General features: G+C 36.5%; 3 protein-coding genes across 7 annotated transcripts; 1 reads left to right on the top strand and 2 right to left on the bottom strand.

The window, feature by feature from the left end:
* The first annotated feature begins 950 nt into the window (after nucleotides 1–950).
* Nucleotides 951–3,607, top strand: LOC132186883 (peroxidase 73). The gene is made up of 4 exons (XM_059600993.2): nucleotides 951–1,276; nucleotides 1,381–1,581; nucleotides 1,738–1,903; nucleotides 3,020–3,607. The coding sequence occupies exons 1-4, from the start codon at nucleotides 1,061–1,063 to the stop codon at nucleotides 3,424–3,426; spliced, it is 990 nt and encodes a 329-aa protein (XP_059456976.2). The 5' UTR covers nucleotides 951–1,060; the 3' UTR covers nucleotides 3,427–3,607.
* A 2,128-nt stretch (nucleotides 3,608–5,735) lies between these two features.
* LOC132188462 (uncharacterized) lies at nucleotides 5,736–10,815 on the bottom strand. Of its 4 annotated transcripts, none has more exons than XR_009440890.1 (3): nucleotides 10,587–10,815; nucleotides 6,259–7,778; nucleotides 5,736–6,019 (listed from the first exon to the last, which is right to left on the bottom strand). XR_009440890.1 is itself a non-coding variant. In XM_059602916.1 (2 exons), the coding sequence occupies exon 2, from the start codon at nucleotides 10,038–10,040 to the stop codon at nucleotides 8,985–8,987; it is 1,056 nt and encodes a 351-aa protein (XP_059458899.1). In that variant the 5' UTR covers nucleotides 10,041–10,060; nucleotides 10,587–10,815; the 3' UTR covers nucleotides 8,793–8,984. The 4 variants fall into 4 exon arrangements, 1 of the variants encoding a protein (XP_059458899.1); XR_009440891.1 differs by having other exon boundaries at nucleotides 6,259–6,388; XR_009440889.2 differs by lacking the exon at nucleotides 10,587–10,815 and having other exon boundaries at nucleotides 6,259–6,388; nucleotides 7,609–8,313.
* A 3,735-nt stretch (nucleotides 10,816–14,550) lies between these two features.
* Nucleotides 14,551–16,412, bottom strand: LOC132187639 (scarecrow-like protein 32). 2 transcript variants are annotated; one of them, XM_059602024.2, is made up of 2 exons: nucleotides 16,182–16,412; nucleotides 14,551–16,031 (listed from the first exon to the last, which is right to left on the bottom strand). In XM_059602024.2, exon 2 carries the CDS (start codon nucleotides 16,024–16,026, stop codon nucleotides 14,713–14,715), a length of 1,314 nt encoding a protein of 437 aa, XP_059458007.1. In that variant the 5' UTR covers nucleotides 16,027–16,031; nucleotides 16,182–16,412; the 3' UTR covers nucleotides 14,551–14,712. The 2 variants fall into 2 exon arrangements, with proteins under 2 accessions (XP_059458007.1, XP_088373965.1); XM_088517839.1 differs by having other exon boundaries at nucleotides 14,551–16,200.
* Between the last annotated feature and the right edge of the window lie 6,399 nt (nucleotides 16,413–22,811).

Here is a 22,811-nt window from a genome sequence, read left to right as displayed (position 1 = left end):
AATCAGCATCATCTGCAGGAGCTGATTGAGGAGCAGATGGAATATTGCATGTGGTCATTAGTCAGCTTAATTATCTACTTGATTAACAATGTCGGGACTTTTAAACCTCCCAAAAAACATGGTTTTAGAATCAAATCTATGAACGTGAGCATGGTTATTGGTTGGTGTGTACCTGGCTAGCAAATATTAAAAAATTAAATTAAATTAAATTAAAGGAGGTCTGCTATGCTTTCTGGAGTTAGGAAGTCCACAGGAAGCAGTCGTAACGTGCATGCTACGTTCTTGTCGGGCTACTATTCACTTTTGCCCACTCTCTCGATCTGTCTCCCTCCTCTCTCTTCAGAGTTTAAGTTGTGAGGTTTTTTGTAGGGTTAATTTTTTTTAACACAAGGTAATTGTGCTTTGTGATTTCGTTTTCAAATATCCACATATATGATCAATTTGTAAGAGCGTTTCAAATGGTATCAATACACATCTTACCTTCGTCTAAAAATTTAACGCCTCAAACCTATCAGCTACCAGCATGTGTCTTATACGTGTATTAGTTAAAAAATTTTGAGGTGGCTGAGTTGTAAGATTTTTTTTCTATTTGGTACATAGACCGCTCCCCCCATCTCTCTTTCTCTCTCTCTGACCTCAGTGTTTCTCGTAGGACCACGTTGTGAGAATTTTTTTTGTTTTTGTTTTTTATAATTAGGTACAAAGGCCACGTCTTTGAGATTCAAACTTCTTGTTTTTACTAAAATATTTCGACAACGGAGTTGTTATGGATAAGACATTTGAAGGCGGCTTCTGGCTGCCCATTAGCAGAACCAAAGATCAATTAATTCTTCAATGTGGTAATTAAGACTTAAGAGTGATATTAACAAAAATGTGTTGGCTGTAGAGAAGATTCCAACTTTACTTCGTGCATGTGACCACACTTCCACTATATATACATCCCTTTCACTCCAACCATGAACCAGAGCCACGCTTGCACTCCTATAAATCAATCTCCCTTTCTTCTCCTCCTCTCTCGCTCTCTGTACCGAAATCAAACTTCGGAGTTTTGGTCAATTAAATGGGTCGGTTTCTTCTTATAGCCGTGTGGTCACTTTCCCTTGGGCTTTGGCTCTACCCTCAAGCAGCATCAGCGCAACTAAAGCAAAACTACTACGCAAACATCTGCCCCAATGTCGAAAACATCGTTCGAGATGCCGTCCAAAAGAAGTTTAAACAAACTTTTGTCACGGTTCCTGCCACCATCCGTCTCTTTTTCCATGATTGCTTTGTGCAGGTAAATCTGAAACAATGACACGGAAAAAAAAAGGTGTCGGTTTGGATTTTTATTGTTGTCTTATGATGATGATCACGGTCTTTGTTTTATGTCATAAATTATAGGGTTGTGATGCCTCGGTAATTATACAATCCACTGGAAGCAACACGGCGGAGAAGGATCACCCAGATAATCTGTCACTTGCCGGAGATGGATTTGACACGGTGATCAAAGCCAAAGCGGCCATTGATGCGGTCGGAAGCTGCAAAAACAAGGTCTCCTGCGCTGATGTTCTTGCCATGGCAACCCGAGATGTCATTGCACTGGTTGGTTCACCATTCTCGTTGAGTACATTGATTAATTTGTACCTATAAATGCTACTTGGACTAGGTCTGCCATTATTTCAGTAGCTTTGGGCTGTTTCTTTCTTTTACGCTTAATAATAATATTGGCATTGATTGATAATATTGAAAACGACGCAGTCTGGTGGGCCTTCTTATGCTGTGGAGTTGGGAAGACTAGACGGCCTGAGCTCGAAAGCTTCTAGCGTAAATGGCAAGCTGCCCCAGCCAACCTTCAATTTGGACCAGCTCAATTCCCTGTTTGCTGCCAACGGACTCACCCAAGCCGATATGATTGCTCTCTCAGGTTAGGCGGGTGACAGAGACCCTTCTATTTTTTTTGACTCAGATTCAGTTTTGGGGCGGGTGCCCAAACACGACTTACGTGGGTCCGCCTGACACCGCACTTTTTGTTATCTTATTTTTGGATCGATCTGTCCGAATTAAGAAAGCGGTCTGTTACTAGGCCTGGGTATCGGTCAAAACGGTCCGGTTAAGGACCTTATCGGTTATTAACCGATAATTTTCGGTTAAACGGTTTATTAACCGATACCGAACCAATAAGAATTTTAACCGATAATTTCGGTTAAAACGGTACACGGTTAAACGGTCCGGTTAAACCGGTTAACCGATTTAACCGAGAGCTTTATATTGATTTATTTTATTGGGCCAAAAACCAAAAATGAGTTTTTTTTTTACTTTTGAGAGCCCAAATACTTTTTGTTTGGCTAAAATAACTTATTAAAAATGAGTTGTTTTAGGGACCAAATACTTTTTGTTGGGACCCAAATATTTGTTTTTTGGGCTAAAAATTGAAGCTTTTTTATATTGATCAACTTCAACTTTTTTTTTTTTTTTTTTATATTATAAAATACATTTTTCCAAAGCAAATGGACTAATTAACATAATGAATGCTAATTAGACTAGCAAAACTAGTTAATGAAAAATGTTTTTACCAAAGGCAAAGAAATCCCATCAAATGCCATCACTTAAAAAAAAAACATCAAACCTACCCAAACCCAAATTAAAATAAAATTCATTAATGAATAATAAACAAAGTATTAACTAATTAAAGTCACTTAGCAAAAGGAAAATAAGTCATGGGCAACACCATTACACAAATTCGGAAACCTGCGTCACCTCTCTAAAAGACTAAACGACGCCGTTTTGGGACTAGAATTAAAAAAAAAAAAAAAAAAAAAATTCCGGTTTCTTATCGGTTAAATCGGTTAACCGATAAGAACCGCTTAACCGGACTGGACCGAATTCCGGTATACTTTTTTTAACCGATAAGGATATCGGCATATCGGCTACGGTTTATATCGGTTCGGTCGAAGCCGGTAGACAGCCGGTTAAACGGTAACGGTTAATTTGCCCACCCCTTGGACATACATAAAATGACTTGATGTGGAATCTGGTGCAGGCGCGCATACCGTTGGATTCTCTCACTGTAGTAAATTTGCGAACCGGATATACAATTTCAGCCGTCAGAATCCGGTAGACCCGAGTCTGAACAAGGATTATGCGACCCAGCTGCAAGCGATGTGCCCAAAGATTGTGGACCCGACGATAGCCATCAACATGGACCCAAACACGCCCAATACCTTTGACAATACATACTTCAAAAATCTTCAAGAAGGAAAGGGGCTTTTTACGTCGGACCAGGTTCTCTTCACGGACGCCAGGTCTAAGTCCACCGTGAACAGCTGGTCCAGCAGCTCTTCCGCCTTTCAAAATGCTTTTGTCTCCGCCATCACCAAGCTGGGCCGGGTCGGAGTCAAAACCGGGAAGAATGGCAACATTCGTACCGATTGTGCTGCTTTTAATTGAGAAAATTCAGTCCCGCATGATTTGAATAATCAAGAAATGCAAATTGGCATTGTATTTGGAAGGCGAGCTGCGTGGGTTCGACAACATATGACGAATAAGACTAATGTTATTGAGTGAATTGTTAAGCACGCCAATTAAGTTGTATGGCAATTTTATAACAATTAATTAAATAATATTATTCAATATCTTTTTATTTTATTATTATTATATTTTTTGTCAAAAATATAATAGAATCATGTAAGCAAAGCTTTATCTGCTAGTTGGCAAGCTTATCTGAACACTTTTTTTTTGTTTTTTTCCCCTCTCAATGTGTTGAAGACCTGCCAGGATAATTTTTTTTTTTTGAAAAAAAAAAAAAAACTATTAGAACATTAGAAGTCAACATGACAGCTGGAATTGGTGATAGAATGCTAAATAAATTTAACACTGGAATGATTTTTTTTTTTATTAAAATATCTCATAAGATTTCACCTGATCATGTGATAAATAAACAGAAATGCAATATTTTATAAATATATGGTGATGCATGAGATAAGACCGCCCCCGTTTGATAAATAAAGATCACCGGTTTTGTCGTCATAGAGGCCGCTTTATCTGGTGGAAAGCAAATTCATATGCATATGCCTATTAATATCAAACGGCATGTGTCATCTGCATGCAAGGATATTAAATTTAGAGAAATTATTCTGTCAATCATTTTTTTTTTAGTGAATAAGTGAATTTATTATTGAATTTGTGTATAATTTATATGAGTCTACAAATTAAATAGTGGATTCATTGAATTTGCAAAAACAAATTATTAACAAATAGTTGAGAAAATAATGTGTAACACGCGCAAGCCACGTGTGCCACGGTAGTTGTAAGCTACACAGGCAAGGGGTGATTGAAGAATAAATCAAATACTCACAAGAAGACTAATGCTATTTTACAAACTGTTATACAAGTATCACACAACTGATATGACGTGACAATTTTGAAAATTAGCAATATAACCCCATAATGTTTTAAAAAATTTTAATTCAGATACTCTGTTACTAATTTCCGTCTAATTGGACGAAAATCATCCCACGTACGTTTCATGTGAAATTTTGATGCCCTCTATTCTAATTTTGTCCTCATTAAAACTTATGAAATCAATGATAATTACGTAATTTCATAAGTTTTAATGAGGGCAAAATTAGAATAGAGGGCATCAAAATCCGACGTGAGACGCTCGAGAGATGATTTCTGTCCAATTAGACGAAAATTAGTAACAGAGGGTCTAAATTGAAATTTTTTAAAACATTAAGGGAGTACATTGCCAATTTTTAAACATTGAGGTTCAAATTAAAAAACTTCTAAAACTTTAAGGGGGTAAAGTTAATTTTTCCCAAAAATTTATATATCTAATTATGAGGTTTGACATTTCATCGTGCCCTAGCCTGTCATTCTCTTTCATTAAATTAGTATTTAACATGTGTTGGTACCCACACAAAAATTTCTTCTCAAACATCGATATCGCCATAATACAATAAACTTTTTACGTAATTCCAAATGACACCCTGTCTCCATGCGCAACACGACAATGACAAGGTTTTGTTCTGTTCCATCCAAGTCAGTCAAGATCTGTTTATCTCATGTCTCAAATTTTCCATAACTAAATTATAAGGACACAATTTTTTCTATATCTCAAATTGAATTGAAAGAAACAATAAAATGTTATAGGTTCATTGAACATGTAAAAAGAATATTATTTTTTAATACGATCAACGGATTTGAAAAAAAAAAAAGAATATCACTGATGAAAATGTTGTACCTTTAAAAAAACTGTGTCCATGTATTATGATGATATCAAATTATAATTCAAGTCCAAGCAAAAATGACATCTCACATCCCCCACGTCATTGCCAATCAATATCAATCCCATTCAACAAAACGCCATCCACCCTTGGTTTTCAAGAGCTGGACCCTGCCCACTACTTTCTTTCATAAGACGCCAATGCGCATGGTGAGAAGACTTCCAAGTCGTTTACGCATTTAAACTTTTTGCTTTTCAATTGCAAAAAAAAAAAAAAAAAAAAAAGTTTTTGCTTTTCACTGTAACACTATCCACAGAGATCCAATGATATTCAATGAACTTTGTTGCAGCAGCCATCTGTAAACGTGAGGGACTCCAAAGCCTTGAATTCAGTGAATTCTGTGATTGAAGATTCTCAAATCTGCTTTACAAAACACTACACATATTTTATTCATTACTCTAATTCAGAGTCAAACAAGTGCACAGTTTGTTTGACCATAATGCATGAAAACCACAATAGAGTTTTTGAAAAAGCAAGAAATCTGTGTACGTAAAATAAATTAAATTATTGTCAGAGACACACGGAGGAAGAGGAATGCTATAAGGATCCAGGAAAAATGTTAGCTAGCTATATTTGTGCTATAGCTGTAAACAGATTAGCCAAGTTACTATTAAAGCTCTCAAGAATCACTTGTAAAGTTCGGGCATTTCATTTTCTCATCGTGAGGCAAAGCTTAATCTGATAATCCACAAAGGTATCCGTTGATTCCAAAGCAGAGGCAGTCTCTGATGCAAACTTCAATGACAAGATTTTTCCTGAATTTCAAATAAAAATGATTCACTTGTAAGTTAACAGGATCGCCATGGATCACATCTGCATTGTTCGAAATGGAAATGGAACAAGCAAAAAGCATTCAAAATTATACTGTTCATTCCTGTAATATTCCATTTACTCATTTTTTCTGTACTAAAAGAAATAAGGAGGAAGAGGACTCTTGATACTTGCTAAATTCTATAAGCAGAAAAGAGGAGGGGAAACGAAAAAAATAGAATACCATATTGCAAATGAATGAGATAGCAGTCGAGTAGAGGAGATAGCAGAGGAAGGACTCTAGTACTTGTAAACATGGCAGTCGAGTGCTACTCTATTTATTTTTCTCCCTTTCAGTTCACCCTGCAAGTTAACTTCAACAAAAAAAATTGTATTCAAGAATCCAGAATTAAGGGTTGATTGGAAGAAAAACAAACAAAGAAGCTTTTAAAATCAAAGGAAAAGTAGAAGAAGCAAACCCCTTAGTAACAGAAGGATACCAGCTTTAAAGCATTTCAGAAATTATATATATGAAATGCTTCCAAGAAAATCTGGAAAAATAGATCCCCAACGAAATAAATAGCACAGTGAATGAGATTCCCCGTATATAAGCAAGTCATGCAGTATAGAGAAGCCATTTTAGGCGTACGAGCTTCAAAAGGTGGATAAAGAATACGGTTTGGTCATATGAGTTTCTTTACCATACAGCACAGCTTAGTTCACAAGCCAAGCTGATGAGGATTTATCATCTTTGCATCATCAGAAGTCCCATTCCGTTGCGACCAAAAGCTCTTGAAAGCTCTCCAAATCAATCGTAGACCAACCGAAAACCCATTATAACTCTAACCCTTCTTTCTTTTACTCTTTAGTATCCCAATTATTTAAGTTCATGAAATAAACATACATGTATGAAGTAGAAATAGAGGCAAAAGAGCAAGAAACATTAATCAGCAATATAGTGTTCTCAAGCTATCCTTGCACCTGAGCCTCATTGACTCGTTTTAACAGTGAAATTTGCTTTTAAAAAAAAAATTGAAGTGCATTTAGCTTGGAAAATGACACAAAATATATTCATTTCAGAGGTTCGATTAATAGCTAATTGCAACAACTTTCCTTGCAGTGGCTTCCCTTAGGTTACTGGGTTCATTATTGAATAACCAACCAGCCAACAAAGAAGAAAGAGGAGACACCCATGGGTACCAAATCATGAGTATTGATTCTCTTATGCAATACTTTGTGGCACTTTCAGTGCAGACAAGTTTTGGTCTTCTCTACAGTCTAACATGGATGATACTCATAAAAGTTCCTTCCACGTGTGTCCTGGATTAAATACTTTCTATTTGCAGTACCTCTAGATTCTAAATAAATTGCAATGTATAGCAAAGAAAGCTCTCTAGATTTAGAAACTGTAGCATACAAATTCCATCATCAATGATTAGACTAATGTGCATAGTGTACAGCAATAACAGATTTCCATTCATTGTATAATCATTTCCACAGTGAAATTTTATTAAGAAAAATATTTGAAGTGCATTTAGCCTGGAAAATGACAGATAGCAAATTCATCTCAAAAGTTCGACAAATAGCTCATTACCACATCAACTTTCCTTGCAGTGGCTTCTCTTTGGTCCCTGGTTTCATGATTTAATCACCAACCTGCCACCAAAGAAGAGAGAGGACACACATGTGGGTACCCAATCGTTTGGCTTCTATCATACAATACCTTGTGGCACTTCCATTGCAGTCAAGTTTCTGTCTTCTCAACTGTCTCAGATGGATGATGCACAACAGAAAAGATTCCCACTCACTGTGTCCGATAGACACATAAATAAATTCTTCTACCAATCCAAAGGATAATAAAGCTAAGCCAATAGAGCGAGAAAAATCTAGACTACTACCACATAGGACCAAGGTGACTGAATGTCAACTGCTCACTCAACTAACTGAAACAGGCAAGAGCGCAATAAGGCCACCAATTTTGTGCTGCGACACTCAGCCTCTACTAGACACCATTCCACCGTCTACAGTATATGGTGTACACCTTACATTCAACAAGCAAAAGACTGTAAAACAAACATCTTCCATATGTTTATCTCCCTCGGCATCTGATGTTTCATGTTTCAACACACCCAACCATATATTGTGTCTATCTGCATCATCAAGGTTGTATTTGCTCATCTGTCTTTCTTCCTTTTCTTTTTCTTTTTTTGTTTGTTCACTCATTTTTCTGTTCCATCATATATTTAGATCTTGTATAAATCTATGATGTTTAGCTTCTTATTTTTTCTATTTTCCCAACCTCAAGAGAGGAAGAGAAGGGTGTGGGGTGGGGGGGGGTGGGGGGGGTGGGGGGTGGGGTGGGGGAGGAGGGGTGGTTTACAAGCATGCAATATTCTCTACCTTCACATGCAGTTAATGAATAAGATAAATATCATAGTTAGGGACTAAACCTTCCTCCTCAACTTCATAAAAAATAACTGCTCTGTGTTTGCATATGTGTCGATTCACGCACATGACAGAGAGAGAATTTTAATGGAAATTAGTCCAACAACAACTGTCAAAAAGTGCAATCTATTGGATCTAATGGGACAAGGAATTTCAGAAAAGTAGCTTGATTAACAAAATAAAGCATAATAAAATGAACCAACAAACTATAGATATTAGTCAAAGAAGACCACTGACCTATTCATTATAGCAAGATTCTTACAAGTGTTGATATGTTTATACTTTACCATGTCTTGGTGTCCCACCTCGAAAAAATCAGCACTGAAACCTATATACAATCTAATCACCCTCATCCAAAACTTTTGATAACTTGTACTAATGTACATCAGCACTGCTTATAAAAACGGCAAGGTCAAGATCAGTGTTAGAGTAGATTTTACAATTGTAATGTGGAAACTCATCATCACCTTGAATCAAATCCCAAACTTATTGCTTTACCAAAATCATGTGCTAATCAGTTTCAGTTCAGCCTTCTGATGCACGCAAGCAAACTTTCTCAAGTTCTATCGGCCAATCTTCTCCAAGTATCTGGGGATTCAACTCCATTGCAACCCGAAAGTCTGACATGGATGCAAAAGTAGGCTCACTTGGTTTTGGTACATACCTCACAGGCCCCATTCTCCTCAAACCAGGTATGGCATGACTATGCCTTTGGTCTACATGTTCGTGTACAGACCCTGAACCAGCAAGTTTCAAACAGGGCTTTATCAATCTCTTGAGATACACATCAAGGGCATTGTTCAACAAGTTCGTACAATCTACTGAGACTTTTAGTCCCTCTGTCTCCAACTTCTGCTCCAATCTCTTCCGTAAAGCACTGGTATCAGGTAGCTCACCACTGTTCTGGCAGGTCTCAGTGAAAAATGAAGACGCCAATCCATTACATAAAAATTTTCTTGTTCCTTTTGTATTCAATGGGATGCCAAGAGGAGCTCTAACAGGGCTCCGACTATAAATGCCTGGGCTTCCAGCAGCCTGATCAACCTCTTCCCCATCTTCCACAGAGCCAGGGGGTCTGCCACCCAAAGAAACCAGCTCTGTTGCACTCTGCTGTTCTTGCATTTTGGGGATCAAATCTTCACAAGCAATACTATGGTTCTTTCCATGAGGCCCAAGAGGACTCGGGCGGTCCCTAAACTTGCGATCACGAATATTTGGGGTCCTCCCCTTTCGAGGTGATTGTGGAATATCTCGGCACAACGACTGAATACCACTTCTTTGATACCCATTTGCCACTTTAACACTGAGAGAACCTTCTACTTTGTGTTCCTTCAACGGATGAGTCTCTGAGAGGAGTGCATTTCTTATGACTGATCTAAGGAGATAATTATGAAGCCGGACATTTGCTCTCCCAATTTTCTCAATGCAGAGTTTATCGAAATCGGATTTGCTAATCTTAAGACTTAAAAATCTTGTGAGGAGATCAAAATACTCCTCCGCCTTCCGGCGCCCCAGCTTCCTCTCAATCTGAGACTTTACCTCTAAAGTGTCTATTCGAGAAAAATGCCGACCCACCACCATTTCGTTTTCCGTACTCCTCACTATCACCAAAACCAAAATTTCAGCGAGATACAGAAAAGCCCATTGAAATCTAAACAACCATCAATCCACATTGCAATTCAAAACTTAAAACCCTAATTTTAATAGTCTATTGGCGAGTTAATTTCAGTGAAGAAAGTCAACATCACCTGCTGACTTAAACTGAATTACCCCACTTCGAGACAAGAGGATCAAAACCCAGATTGCGATTGATCTTCAAAGGCAATCTTCTGACTTAATATATACTATTTACAACATTCAATTGTTTCACTTCCAGAGTAAATTTAAAAGGCAACCGTAATATACAATTAATCACAGAATTTTCACCGCTCAACATCCATTTCGAGAAAAATAAACAAAAAAGCAATAAATTTTACTAAAAAAAATAAAGCTCTAGAAAAGGTTGAAGTCAAATTCGAGTTCCATAGAAAACCCTGTTCGGAATTTAATCAGAGGCAAACGGAAACCCCAAGAAAGCAATTTACGCAAACGAAACCAAGAAACCAATAAAACAAACAAATATATAACCTGAATTCCCAAACTGCGTGATTGAATTTCCTTCAGAGCTTCACTGTAATCACTGCAATTGTTCGATCACTTCCCCCATTAGCTTACTTTACGCGAGACACAGAGAGAGAGAGAGAGAGATTAGGGCTAGTAGGGAAGAGGGCCGCTTTTCAGAAGCTTCTTTAAGTCTTCACGGGGTCAAAGGCACGTGCGTTTAAACAAGTGTGCGCAGCTAAGCAGGTTCCTTGGTGTGCCAACTGCCAATCATATGATTATCTAAGACTTCACATTACAGTACTTGAAGTCACACACACATAATACACGCCCCCATCCCATGCTTTGCTTGGCCACTAGGCCCACTACCCACCACCCACCAATATTTGTGTGTGTCCGGAAATCGCATTGAGGTTGTATGGTAACGACCCAACAAGTCAAAAGTGCTTTCAAAGTCAGCGGCTTTTTTTCGAGGTGCTGCTTTAAATGGCCGCAACATGGATCTCCTTGTACTAGGCTGCTGGATTTTTTTATTTTTTATTTCCTAAAAATTTGAGTAGTTTAAGAGTGGGAGATTACAAAGTTCACACTTATCTTTTAAGGAGTTATGTTAATAGGAATCTATCTCTTTCTTGTGTTATTTTACAATTGATGTGGTTTTTAAAATTATTATTAAATTTATAATAGATAATTATTGAATTTTTTATTAAATTCTAGTCTTTAAAGCTTCATCAATTTTGAAAGAATACAATAAGACATGAGTTTTTTTTTGTAGCATTAAGCTGCTTGAAGCACGTAGCTCCCGTAACTAGATATCGCAAAACGAGTTGACGGGTTCACCCGTAATGACTCGCCACTTGGACATGATCCATTTAGTTAAACGGGTGAAAATCTCCAACTCAGACATGACACGACAAAATTAGCTGGTTACCATATCAACTCGAAAACAAGATCAGAGCAAGAGAGAGATATTGGAGACGAAGTGTGTGTGAGAGAGAGAGAGAGAGGGGAGAAAGAGACGCGAGCTGAGAGAGAAGGATGTAGCGGCAGGGCAAAAGAGAGAGATGGAAACGCGAGTGGCTGTGGCGCGAGAGAGGGAGGCGAGTCTGGTGCGAGAGAGAGAGAGAGTGAGAGGCAGCTTAGAGTGAGAGGGAGAAAGAAAGTAGGGTTTTAGGTTTAGGCTTTTAGGCTCTTTTGTTTTTTTTTTTATAATTATTATTATTTTTTAATAATTTAAACGGGTGTGGCGGGTCACCCACAGGTCACCTGCGGGTTGACCTGCCATGAATAAAATAAACGAGTTAACCCGTTTATGACCAAAACCCGATAACTTCGTTTCGTGTTCGTGTCTGCTTGAGAGCCCTCCGACTAGAGTCTTTGAGGTTTTTATTTTTTAAATTTTTTTATCAAATTACTCTCTAAGGTTTAAATTTTGTTGATTTGCTCCCTAAGGTTTCAATTGTTATGAAATAGATATCTCCATCTATTTTCCATTAAATTTATAATGGTGTTTCCATGTCATACCCAATAAGACGGTGACATGTGTCCCCTTGAATAAAAAAATTAAATAAATTATATAAATGAAAAAAATAAAATATTTTTGAAAAAAATAAAAAAGAAATTGGGCACCCCACCTATGGTTTTATTTTTTTTAACAAAAAAATTATTTTTATTTTTTATATTTAGATTTTAGATTTTTTTTAATATATATATATATATATATATATATATATATATATAGATTTTTTTATTTTTTTATTTTTTATGTTTTGTATTAAAGAGAACATGTGTTGTTTTTTTATTGGGTATGACATTGCAACACTCTTAAAAATTTAACCAAAGGTAAACGAAATTATATATTTGATAACAATTAAAACCTTAAGGAGCAAATTGATAAAATTAAAACTTTATGGAGTGCTAGGTGTATTAAAAGTTTGACTACCAAATAATGTGTCACTATCTCGTCACCTTATTTTTCATAGTGCATGTATAACGTTTCATATAGAATAAATATACAATTAGGGCACAACTACATATAACTGATATAAGGACTCAATTAAAAATTTAAAAAAAAAAAAAAAAAAAAAAAGGACTGACCAAAAAAACTTGAAAATTTCATCTAAATTATATATATTTTGTATGAGATAAACCTTTAAACTAATTTTTTTTTACCTCCAAAAAGTCTTCTTTTTAGTTTTACCCATATACCTAAACTTTTAGTTCCACTTACACCCCTACATATACATAAAATATGGAATTTATATAAAACAATCCATCCTAATAAAATAAAGATTTCAATAAAAAATAAAAAATAAAAAACAAAAAACAATATCATCAGAAAACACCATAAAGGCGTAAACAAGATGAAATAATAAATTCCAGAATCCAATGAAACGGACTCGGTTGCAGCCATATCCTCACGGTATCATATATGGTTGAGTTAGCGACGCTTTCAGTCATTAAACTTTGATAAATTCCCTGCAGAAATTAAGCAGAAAACATGGGAAAATCCAAACCAGAAGCCAAAAGAAAAAGAAAAAGAAAATTAGGCACTCGACAACTCTTGGGAAATGCAATGAAAACTCAGCCACCAACATAGAAGAAACCGACCTCTTCTCAAAAGTCCCAGCAGGAACTGAAATCCTTCTGGAAATCCACTCGGGTCTGACCCCAAAAGCCATATTTCATATCAAGATATCAAAACTAAGGCCAGTTTACGAATAGACTAATTAATCATAGTAAAAGGGTCATATATTGTAGTTCCGACATAATATGAAACCAATCTTGATGGCTTTAGAAATGTTATTCAAAGGAATATAATTTTCTATTTCACCAAGTTTTTCCAATTCTAATGTTTACTATGTAAAAATGACAAAATAGGCCGTTAATATCCAAAAATTAATCTAGTTCAAGAAGTTCAGTCTACCGGTACAAAATCAATATTGCAATTAAGGTAGTTTTAGTTTTGTTTAAAATTTCTGCAAATTCATTGATTTTTCTTGGTTTTGTCAACATTAAGTATATATCATCATGCTGCTAACATTCATGGCGACCCATTTTATCGATACAGACTCGATGATAATCATTTTTTCTTGTGGCAACTCCACACACATATATATAGTACCAAGATATTTTAATCCAGCCAATAAATCTTCTTTTCCATGACTCGTCTACAAAACTGCAACTCATTCAATCACATACTTGACAAACTGTACCCGATATCATATATACTTGATGTATTATCAAATCATGTGAGAAATTTTAAGCTAAAACTTATTCTTAAAAACTGACTTACATGAAAAAAGTGTTCAAAAACCTTATTTATACACACAATTAATATTGCACTTAAATTATGTAAACACTTCGAATCATATATAGCGCACAACATCATCAAGACAAACATTCCCGTAATTGCAAAGCCCTTTCTGGCAAACTCCCGGAATAGAAACACCACTCAACCATTTTCTAGAACTATTAGTAATTAAAGAGTCCAAGGTTCTTTGAACATCTGGGGTGCTGTTTAGATCTCCTAGCTAGATATTCTTATTTCAGATCACCACAAAAATCTGCAGATCAGTCTCTACCTACCAGGCAAAAATGGATTTCATCTGGAGGAGAGAGCTTCTATTACAAATTTATTCGAGCCAAAAAAAAGAAAGAAAAAAGTAGTAGGCAGCCAGAAGGAGAAAAGCAACTCAGCCAGCTATACAAGCTGATTTATGAAATTAAAAGCTCTATATATGATCGAACATGATGTTCTTCTTCCACATTAATTAAACTGCTGTGAGTCCCCTTCCCCCCTGAAGAGTACAGAACAGAAGCAATTTTGATTTCTTTTTCCTACGAAAAATCGAATCATGGGTCCGTGCGAAAATATGATCAAGATAATAACAAATTGTGATCAGAAAAATTGGCACACACCAAAAATTTGCTAGAATATTCTATAAGAGAGAGAGAGAGAGAGAGAGAGAGAGAGAGGGAGCTAGGGAGATTTCTTAATTAGGTTAAAAGAGCCAGATCGAAGAAAATTGTATCAAATTCTTGGCAACGTGAATACAAAAACCTTCATCACAATAAGCTCTCATCTACTCTCTAAAATAGAAGAAGATAGACTAAAAATTAATTAAGGTGAAAGAATAAAAATATTCCTTCATCAAGCAGCTGGCAGCCAAGCGGTGGCAAACACAACATTGTGTCCTTTCCATGTAAGCACAAGATCTTCTTCTTCCTTCTTCAACCCCCACCCAGCCGCATGCTCATCCAGCATGGTCTTCACCTCCGACACCGCATCCTCCGCAAAAGGCAAGCCGCGAAAGTTGGCGTTCCTCATTCGTTGCACCCACCGGCTCCGTGGCTCAAGCCGCTCAACCCTCTGAAGCCCCTCATGAGCAATCACATTCTCAATCTTCCAGCAAATATCCGCCTCGTACCATTGCCTCTGCTTACTCCCATGCGGAAGAAACGTGTCCATCGTGTCGTACGGAATCCACAGATAGTTAAACGCCGACCTTAACCTACACACCATATTATTCGATGTCAAATCTGCATCTTCGTCTACTAGAACCACGATGGTGGGGTCCAAGCTCCGAAGCGATTTTAGAAACATCGTTCGGAGAGAGGAGCTTTCGAAGGCATAACAACTTTCGAACGATTCTTCCGGGATGTAATGAAGCATCATGTGGCAGTTAACAACCAGCGCCTCGCCGCTTTCGCCGGCGTACACTAAATGTTGCATACGAAGTTGTTCGATTAAGGTGGCGAACCCATCTTTATAACTTGAAGGGCTCACTCGAAACTCCATCATAACGTTCTTAGACCTGGCGAAATTGACGAGCTTCGAGCCCAATTCCTCGTAAGAAAGATCAAGCATTGGGGGGATATCGTCTACGGCAGCAGCTACGGTGAGCTTGAGGAGAGGAGGGACCTCGTGGCGGCTAGCAATGGCATCAATCAGGGTAGGAATCTGCATGCAATGTGTCAAGCTTAAATCGACGATGTGAATGACGGAATACCCTTCAACGGCTTCTAAAATTGCGGCGTTGGCTGCGGAGAAGCCGAAGCGGTGCCAAGGGGTTAAGTCGACAAAGCTAGCGAGCTCGATGACTGAGAATCTGTGGGTGTCTATGGTGAGATTGGTGTTGGCGTTCGCCATGGCGGCGAGCTGAAGTTTACAGCTACCGCTTTTGGCGGCGCGTGCAATAAGGGCGCGGAGGAAGCCGCAAGCAAGGCGTTGATTGGAGTCGCCGTCGGGGGGTGCAATATTGTTCAAGACCCATAGGATTTGTTGGGCTAGAGTGGCGTCGTTGCTTTCGATTGCGTTGGCGCAGTGGACGAGTAGTTGCTCCATGCAATTGGCATCACCGAAGCTTCCTAAGGCTTTTGATGTGGGAAAGCCGGGCCATGGCCGAGTCCTGTGAATTTGGCTTTTGTTCATGGTGGGATTGGAAAATGGAGTCATTTGGTGCATTAAGGCTTGTGGTGGAGCCTCAGTGAATTGCATCATTAAGAGAGAGAGAGAGAGAGAGAGAGAGAGAAGGGCAGAAAGGAAGAAAGGAAAAAGGGAATTGATCAGAAATCAGGAGGAGCAGAAAGAGAGAAAGAGACCAGACTAGTAGTGGGTACCTTTGCCATTGGGAAACGATCCAATAGAGCTAAAATTTTGCCAGTACGATTTGGGGGGGAATTCAGCAAATGAATCGAAGAAAATTGACAGTTCAGCTTTTTCTTTGAGGATTTTGTTGTTCTTCCGAAGGGAAAAAGGGACTGATCACAACAAGGGGGAAACTCTCATCCCAAAACAAAAAAAAAAAAAAAACTTTGATTGAAGTCAAAATTGGGCAAAAGAGACCCTTCTCAGCAAATTACAGGCTTTTCAGTTGCCATGCAGGGTAAAATGAGGCTATAAAAACAGTGATTGAACAACCTTTTTCATGCTACAAAAGGGTCTAATCCCCTCTTGATATCCCCTTTTTTCTGATTTTCTGGATTAGGTAAGAGAGAGAGAGAGAAAAAGAGAGGTGCGATATATATAAAAACGAGAGGAGCTGGAGGTGGGATGTGTGGGGGATGCTTCTGTTGGATTTTGGAGTCTTGTGAAGTAGCCGGCCAGGAGGTTGTCCGGATGTGGGAGTTGTGATTTTGTCATGTAATGGTGTGGTGGGGATTGGAGGCAGTCAAGCTCTGGCAATTGGCATACTCACTCACGGGCCATCATATCATGAACAAATCATTTTATGCAGCTGCTCTTTCTTTCTCGTCCTCTGTTTCCATTTTTTTGAAGCTTTAAAACGTACACCTTATTCTTATTCAATATTCATATTTATGGTTAGGTGGGGTTGAACTACAACCGCATTTATGATTAGGGGTGCCCTTTGATTGGCCTCCCTTTATTCTTTAATTAAAGAGATAAAGTCGGGGTCCCTCAAAGGAGTCATGTCATGGCAGCCAAACTTTACATGCATCGATGAGACAAAGAATGGTCATTGTCAAGCCAATTAGGATATAGAAATATATAGCTTCGATCTCTTTCATTATTTCCCTCCCCTCAAATTTATAACACCTTATCCTTCACCACTTTTCATATCATATCCTTAATTCTGCGCATATATATATATATATATATATATATATTCACTACAAATTCACTACAAATTTGAATGTGGAGCTTGCATGTGAGTGGATCGAATTTAAGTGGCCTGATAATTTCATGTGAAGGGCACTCCCCTCCCCTTCGATCGGTCCATTATCTTTATATTCCTCATGGATTCCTGCACCCCGCATGTGATATTCTCCCTTTTGTTCCCTTATTCAAGGACTGGTTCCCCTCCCAACCGCAGCCCCACCTTAAATAGACTACTCAATCATGCATGCCATGCACCTTAAGATAGATATGATGATGACGATGGTAATACTATTAATAACAACAACAAAAAGCATGCATGCCACTTTTTTACAACTTGTTAACATGTGATTGGGGAAGAAAAACTTTTCAAAATAAGCCCTCTTAATTAGCAGCGAAAGCTGACTCGCTTTTGCCATTCTTTTTCACTGTACAGATTTGAAACAGAATTTTTAATCATCGTTGGGAGGGTCTCAAAAAGCACACAGATCATAAAGAAAGAGTATAAGAAGAATCCGGGGGAAGCATATACGGAAAATCAGATAAGTTAAAGGAGTGATTTTAATAATCCCCCTCCCCATGAGAATTTTGAGGAGGATTCCTAAACTTGAGATACAAGAACTAGAGGACATAAGGGCAAAAGCAAACATTTTTCAAGCAGGTTTTTGGAATTTCTGATAAGGGAATTCTGTGGCATCCACATTGGTCTTCGGTTTTCCTTCATTAAGACAAGGCAAAAGATAAAGGTGAAAGCATGAAAGTAAGGAATGGAACCATGTGCTTTAGATACCCAAATTGATAAGCATTTGTTTTTTGCTTTAAATCTTTCATTCTAAGCACACACACTTAGGACTATGTATTATTTGTTTACTGAGGAACTTGTCCAAAACATATGGAAGCCAAGGGCGTACAGACAGCAGCTTCGAATGTTGAGCTACAGGAAAACGACAATCACCCTCTCATACAATTTTCAGCGTGAGTTGTGCAAAATTTGTCCGCTACAAGCCTGAAAGAACCAACTCACTCATTACAAGAGCCTGCCATCTGATAGGGTTATATATATATATATATATAATTAGCGAATAGAAAGAAAGAAAGAAAAAAAAAATTACACATGAACACATTCATAGAGGTCATGTTGTTAAATCTTTTATATATATATATATATATATATATATATATATATATATATATAAAAGATTTAACAACATGACCTCTATGAATGTGTTCATGTGTAATTTTTTTTTTTCTTTCTTTCTTTCTTTCTATTCGCTAATTATTGCATGCATGTGGTACTTAATCAATCGCATGGAAGTAACAAAAATCCCAATTATGAAAGAAAAAATTAAACATGTTATTCCCCCTCCAACTTACACCCGATTAGTCATTATCCCACCAAACTTTAAAAAATAACAATCGACTCCCCCAAACCACCCAACACTTTTAGTTTGCCCTTTTCGTTTAGCATTTTTTTGTTAACTTAGACAGACAATGCGTCATGTGACCCACATGTGGCTGAAATTATTAATTATACCTGCATTATATAATAATTTTTTTTTTAAAAAAAAAAAAAATCATTGTGGCCAAGTAAACCTTCATTACACATTTGATAAGGGGTATAATGAACAATTTCAATCATGTGTGTGTGAGTCACAAGATGTATTTTCTGTCTAGGTTAACAAAAAATGAAAATAGAGAGAGCAAAATTGAAAGTTTAGGTAGTTAATTTGAAGGAGTACTAGATTGTCCTTTTTCAAAAGTTTGGTGGGTGGATTATAAATCTAGGATGCTAATTAAAATTGCAAAATCCGATAAACAAAGTATGGGGTATGGTTTGGCTCAGAAACGTAGAATTATAATTTAACTTGAAAACAAAAAAACGCATGTGCTTTTTCTACTTCTATTTGTTTATGTCTTCTATTTATTTATTTTGATTTATAGCAAAAGCATCTTAGACAATAGACGGTATAGATGGTAGCTGGGAGGCCTATTTTTCTTTTCACTTCTGTCCACTTATTTAATGGATAGATTTATTTGCACGTGTATTGTATATATCTCATGTGTGCTTCATAGTATGAATTCAATTATATGCTTCATTTTAATTCAAAATTAACAACACGAATAAAAAGATATTAATTCAGAGGTACATATATACAAAAAACACTTTTCTTGTTTGATATAAACCATACAAATTGAGATAGAGAGAGAGAGAGAGAGAGAGAGAGGGAAAATAACAATCAGATTTTTTTTTTTTTAAGAAAAAAAAAAAGAAAGAAAGAAAAGTAAGAAAATCATTTGTAAAGTAATCCAACGAAGAAATTATTGTCTTTTTTGGTGGATGAAACTCTACTTTGAACATTCAACTTTGTCATTTACCGATCAAAGATCTGAAATAATTCTAAAAATATCGTGTTGAATAAGTGATAACATAATATATATTCATCCAAAAAAATAAAAAATAAAAAATAATGTCCATATATATATATGGGGCTTTAGAGATTGGCAGAGAGTGGATAATATTGTTTATGATTCTTCTTTAAGGCTAAATTCCCGGCCAATAAAAATGCACGAAGAGGCCGTATATTCCCAGAGCCAGATCTACTGCTTCCCAATTCCCATGTCGTTGCTGCTGTCCAATTTTCTCGTCAACATTTAATTTCAAGTATTTAAAGCTGCTCCTGCCGATGATTCATATACCACGTGATTGTTCATATTTACACTCCATATGTTGTACTGCCCCACTACATAGACGACACAACCCGGCCCACCCGCCATCTTTCTTTCTTTTTTTCTCTCTCTCCTTTTTATTTGTATTAAAATAAATAAATTGTCTAAAGAATGTTTGCTACCTTGAGAATTCTTGTCTTTCTTAAACGAAAAAAAAAAGAAAGTTGACTCAATAATTTGCTTTAGTAGGTGAGATATGGACATTTTTTAAAAAAATTATAAAAAAAAAAAAACTCTTTCAATATATATATAACGCTTGATAAATATGTTGTTATTTTATTTTACAATTGTTATATGACGTAAACATTATTGACACCGTTTGGATGAAATAAAACAACATCTAAACAATAAAATGTATACCCAATATTTCACTTCAAATGGAAAAGATCTTATTTCCAATCCGGAAGCATCATTGTAAAGCAAAATGAATGCATGCCTTGTTACCCCCTAATATGGAGATAACGATACTCTTCATTCCACTTGAAAATGACTCCTAAAATGGAGATAAGCTATTTTACAGTCAGCATATAATTGTATACACAATGTCACATGAATTAAAATTTTTAAATGGTATGACATCATGTATACTTTTAGATCTATAAAATAAAATGTTGACCATGAAATAGATTTCGTAACAGGGCACGTGTGGACGTCATGTGCAAGACAAGTATTGAAGTACTTATGTGGAGGTAAAAGTGTTTTAATTGTTAAAGCTTTGTCGGTCTCCTTTTATTTTCTATTTTTAAAATAAAAACATTAGCAAATAATCCAAAACACATAACACTCAAAAATATTTTTACTTTTATATAACCTCGAACACTTTTCCAAACAAATACGACAAAATGTTCTCCAAAAACCAATCCTTTTGTTCAAAAAATCCAGAAAATGTTGAGTCACTTATCACACAAGTAAAGTTGGGCTGGGCCCAAACCGCGTGCAGCCTTCTAGTTCTGGGCTTGGGTTGCCAAAATCACACCAGAAATCTTGCGAAGGCAGGCTAATGCCAGCATTTTGAAGTTTTCACACATTGTATATATAGGCCTAGACCGAACCAGGCCATGCTTGACCCATGGTCTCATATGGGCACCTTCTAGTCAACTAGCTGCTCCTCCGCTACAGGAGCAAATTGGGCCCATAACCTAACTACCTTCTAGCTAGAGCATGCTTGGGCTATGGAGGCCTTGTTCTAAGGGTGGCCCCAAGGAAGTAACTCACCCTCAATTTAATGGACCGGAAATGTTATATTTATCAAATTTTCTTTCTAAAAAGTTGAATTTTAACTAACATGTCACCATTTCATCCCATGAGTGTACGTCACATTCCATGAGATTATACATATTTTTTAAAATAATAAATTTCATAAAATTATTTACAAAAAAAAAATAAAAATTTCTCCATTAATTTAAGATAATTGAGCGCATTTCACGCACGGACCAGTTCTTTTGTAATTCCTTCCTTTTTTATTTTTTTGCAAGTAATTACTTTCACCTTTATCATGAAGTGAAGATCATCCTCCATCCCCCTTCTCCGGCTTTGAGTAAAAAAACAAAAGAAAAAAAAGTGAAGGTGCCAGGGTGGCCGTCCCACTTGCATAATCACGTGCGAGAAAACATTCTCTGACGTCAGCACCCATGTCCCCCCCAGGGATTAGGGGCATCCGAGGAGGTCGGGTCAACGATCTCGGCGCGTGGGCTGGCCCAATAGATGTTTCTCGTTCGTCTCTTGCGGGCCTACATCACGTGAAGTCCCATGTCTGACACGACTTCGTGTTGGCCTATAAACTTATCTCTTTGGAACATGGTCCCCACTACCCTGTACGGCTACGTCAGACCAATCAGCTGTCAAAGAACACACGACGATAAAACATTCATCTTTACCACCTACTGCCCTTTCTCTACGGATTTGGCTCAGGTACCACACGTCTGCCGTAGTTCTTTTTAACCTCTATATTTAGAACTACCAACAATGTCTTATATGTCATTTCCTTTTTTATATTTAAGAAAAATTTTAGAAAAAATTTTAGTTTGGCTATATGAACTTTTACTTTATTTTATAAATTTTTTCTTGACTTTCAAATCTTTTATTTTAGTTTTTGAATTTTCAATTACTCTCAATGTAGACCCCTCCGTTAGATTTTCAATATGATGTTTATACTTCTGATTTTTATATAAAATTCTAACTTCCAAAACTTTTTTTATTTAAAAAATAAATAAAAATCAAGGATATTTTAATCTTCTTTTTTTTTGTATTTTTAACGGCTAAAATTGATGAAAGAGTTCTAATTGAGAGTAATTGAAAGTTCAGGGTCCAAAATGAGAGATTTGAAAGTTCAGAGGGGGTTTGTAAAATAAGGTGAAAGTTCAGGGAGCCAAAGTGAAATTTTTCCAAAATTTTAAAAAAATTACAAAAAAATTACTCACATAAGATTCCTTACATTTAACCAACTCTCAATGGTTGTTACAGTGTTTCCTAATATGTAGAGAACCAAAAGTGGTTCCCTATACATTATTTTATTATTAACATTTATCTTTCCTCTCTCCACTTTCATCTTTTTGTCTTTAATTGGGGATTATGTTTAAATTTTGTGAAAAAAGTGAGGGTAGGTAAAAAACTTATATTTTATAAAGAAATAATATTTAAATGATATAAGAAAAAAGGATGGAAGCTATTGTGAATATTTTTCATAAAAAAAAAAAAGTAATTTTTTGCCTTAAACTTAGAGAAAATAAAAAAGAAACTGCTGCTAATGCTATAACACTTAACTTTTTCTCGTTCTGATTAAAAATTTCAAACTAAATCCCAACTGTTGAAAAAATTACATTACAGTTGAAGTCAACTTTTGCGGGTTAAATAATTTAATGACGGTCTATATGGGTGTGTGTAATTTTGTATATAAAAATAGAAAA

Source organism: Corylus avellana, chromosome 6 (assembly GCF_965113065.1).
Source record: "Corylus avellana chromosome 6, dhCorAvel1.hap1.2, whole genome shotgun sequence".
Lineage (NCBI taxonomy): Eukaryota > Viridiplantae > Streptophyta > Magnoliopsida > Fagales > Betulaceae > Corylus > Corylus avellana.
Note: the sequence above shows the minus strand (reverse complement) of the source record. Positions and strands in the feature narration are given on the sequence as shown.

What these genes read in the sequence shown, in the direction of transcription:
- LOC132186883 (XM_059600993.2), top strand. Translation starts at nt 1,061, where the DNA reads ATGGGTCGGTTTCTTCTTATAGCCGTGTGGTCACTTTCCCTTGGGCTT. An exon ending in TCCATGATTGCTTTGTGCAG is followed by an intron (nt 1,277 to 1,380) that starts GTAAATCTGAAA and finishes CATAAATTATAG; the next exon opens with GGTTGTGATGCCTCGGTAAT. An exon ending in CGATATGATTGCTCTCTCAG is followed by an intron (nt 1,904 to 3,019) that starts GTTAGGCGGGTG and finishes AATCTGGTGCAG; the next exon opens with GCGCGCATACCGTTGGATTC.
- LOC132188462 (XM_059602916.1), bottom strand. Translation starts at nt 10,040, where the DNA reads ATGGTGGTGGGTCGGCATTTTTCTCGAATAGACACTTTAGAGGTAAAG.
- LOC132187639 (XM_088517839.1), bottom strand. Translation starts at nt 16,062, where the DNA reads ATGATGCAATTCACTGAGGCTCCACCACAAGCCTTAATGCACCAAATG.